The sequence below is a fragment of the Diaporthe citri genome (assembly GCF_014595645.1).
Source record: "Diaporthe citri strain NFHF-8-4 chromosome Unknown scaffold_5, whole genome shotgun sequence".
Lineage (NCBI taxonomy): Eukaryota > Fungi > Ascomycota > Sordariomycetes > Diaporthales > Diaporthaceae > Diaporthe > Diaporthe citri.
Genome location: NW_025064850.1, coordinates 2,597,390 through 2,599,417, shown reverse-complemented (window position 1 = coordinate 2,599,417; position 2,028 = coordinate 2,597,390). Strand labels below are relative to the sequence as shown.

At 55.1% G+C, this 2,028-nt stretch overlaps 1 protein-coding gene across 1 annotated transcript; it reads left to right on the top strand.

Annotated features, from left to right (window-relative positions):
• Positions 1–300: 300 nt before the first annotated feature.
• INS49_011349 (uncharacterized protein) lies at positions 301–1,389 on the top strand (the record flags this gene model as incomplete). Its single annotated transcript, XM_043172067.1, has 1 exon — positions 301–1,389. One exon carries the CDS (start codon positions 301–303, stop codon positions 1,387–1,389), a length of 1,089 nt encoding a protein of 362 aa, XP_043023812.1.
• Positions 1,390–2,028: the final 639 nt, after the last annotated feature.

Sequence of the window (2,028 nt, the reverse complement as noted above, 5' to 3'; positions counted from 1 at the left end):
GCTGATGACCCAATGCTCACTGCAGACAAGGCGCGGCCTGCAGCCAAGTGTTGCATGTCGATCATCCAAAGGGCGTACAGACAGGCACAGGCGGCTTATTTATTGACGTTTTGCTCTGAAACCCCAGATTGAAAGCCTTCCGAACCATTTGCTCCACACGGGAAGCTTTTACTACATTTCGCCCTGTTCCTGAGTTTCAAGAACTTGACTGTTCATTCCAGGCATTCATCTTACACAGGACCAGTGCTAGTACATGCAAACAACGCACACGGGGCACAGGCATAGGTATATCCACCAATAATGGCCAGCATCACCGAGCACGATGTCTCCTATGCAGACGGGGCAAAGAAGATCCACTACCTCGCCGCCGGCCCATCGTGCGGCCCTTTGATCATCTTTCTCCACGGCTGGCCGGCCATCGCCCTGACATGGAAACACCAGCTGCTGGCCTTTGCCTCGTTGGGCTTCCGTGCGATCGCGCCAGACATGCCCGGTTGGGGCAAATCCAGCGCCCGCCGCGTCACAACCGACTACACCCAGGAGGCCCTCGTGGAGGGCATGCTGGCCCTGCTCTCCGCCACCGGACGTTCCGAAGCCGTCTGGGTAGCACATGACTGGGGCGCTGGAGTGGCATCCTCGCTGTCGGCGCACCATCCCGCCGCCGTCCAGGCGCTCGTACTCCTCTGCGTGCCGTACAAGTCACTCGAGCTGGGCCTGGACCACCTGGTCTCGTTCGTCGACCGCACCATCTACCCGGCGGATGAGTACCCCTATGGCCAGTGGGACTACATGGCCTACTATGAAGAGGCATTCGAAGAGTGCGTAAAGCAGCTCGAGGCCAACGTACCCGCCTTCTGCAAGTCCGTCTGGCCGCGCCCGCCGGAGCCCGACGGGTACGACGCCGCCGACGCGTTCAAGCCGGCCTTCTCAGCCAGCATCCGCAAGAACCGTGGGCGATTCGGCGGAAAACCTGCACCACCGGCTGACGGGCTCCGAGCACCGCTGATGGAGGGCGAGGTGTTTGACGCCTTTGTGAAGGCGACGGAGGAGACAGGACTATGGGGAGGATGTGCGTACTACTCAAACCACAAGGTAAACGCGGCGTACAACGGCCAGGCGCCGGACGGGGGACGGCTGGGCAAGGACAAGCCAGTGCTGTTCGTCCACGCCAAGTTCGACTTCGTGTGCGCCACGCTCACAACCCGGCTGGCGGACCCGATGCGTGAGGCCTGTGAGAACCTGACCGAGGTCACGATCGAGGCGGGACATAACGTGCACTTTGAGAAGCCCGAGGAGGTCAACGCCGTGGTGGCGAGGTTCCTTGTAGAGGAAGCCAAGGGGATCTGGCCTGGGTATGCGGACTTGGGATATCGCAAGGTGAATGCTTAAAGAGGCCCAATGAACTTGATACGTTCCTTCAACTAGTCATTTGCAATGTGGGACTTCTTGACCACAAATTGCAATACTATTCAGCGTACTGCCATGGGGCTATGGTTATTTAATTCGTTTCATCGTCGCTACCCATTATGTCCTGATATTTCTCCACGGGGTCAGAGCTGCAGACATGAAGCTGGGATACTTCAAATGTTGGTCCAGATCCATTGTAACACAAGAATTCGGCATGAAAAGAACACCTGAGCTAGGTGGGTATTTATAATGAGGAGAGTAGCGTACGGATGCGATGGCCAACTGGAGTTGTTAACGCCGCGAATATGTGTATATGCTATGGCTGGCCCGAAGCCATGAGGATGGGAAAAGTCTCCGAGTCGATGTTTTCATATGAAGCAGACTTTGCTGCTCTCCTTGAGAAATCCAACACAGCAAAGCTCATATGACTCCTGGATGACAATCGGATGACAATATCCGATCTTTTCGAGTATAAGCCATATTAGTGCATAACGTAATTGAATTATGAAATTCAGATTGTATGTGTTCAAACATATCGTAGCAATCTGTGTGTCGTCAATGTTTCAATGAATCTCGGCGGACGATCGGATCCGTGTTATAGGTTGTCTTTTCTTGGCCTTT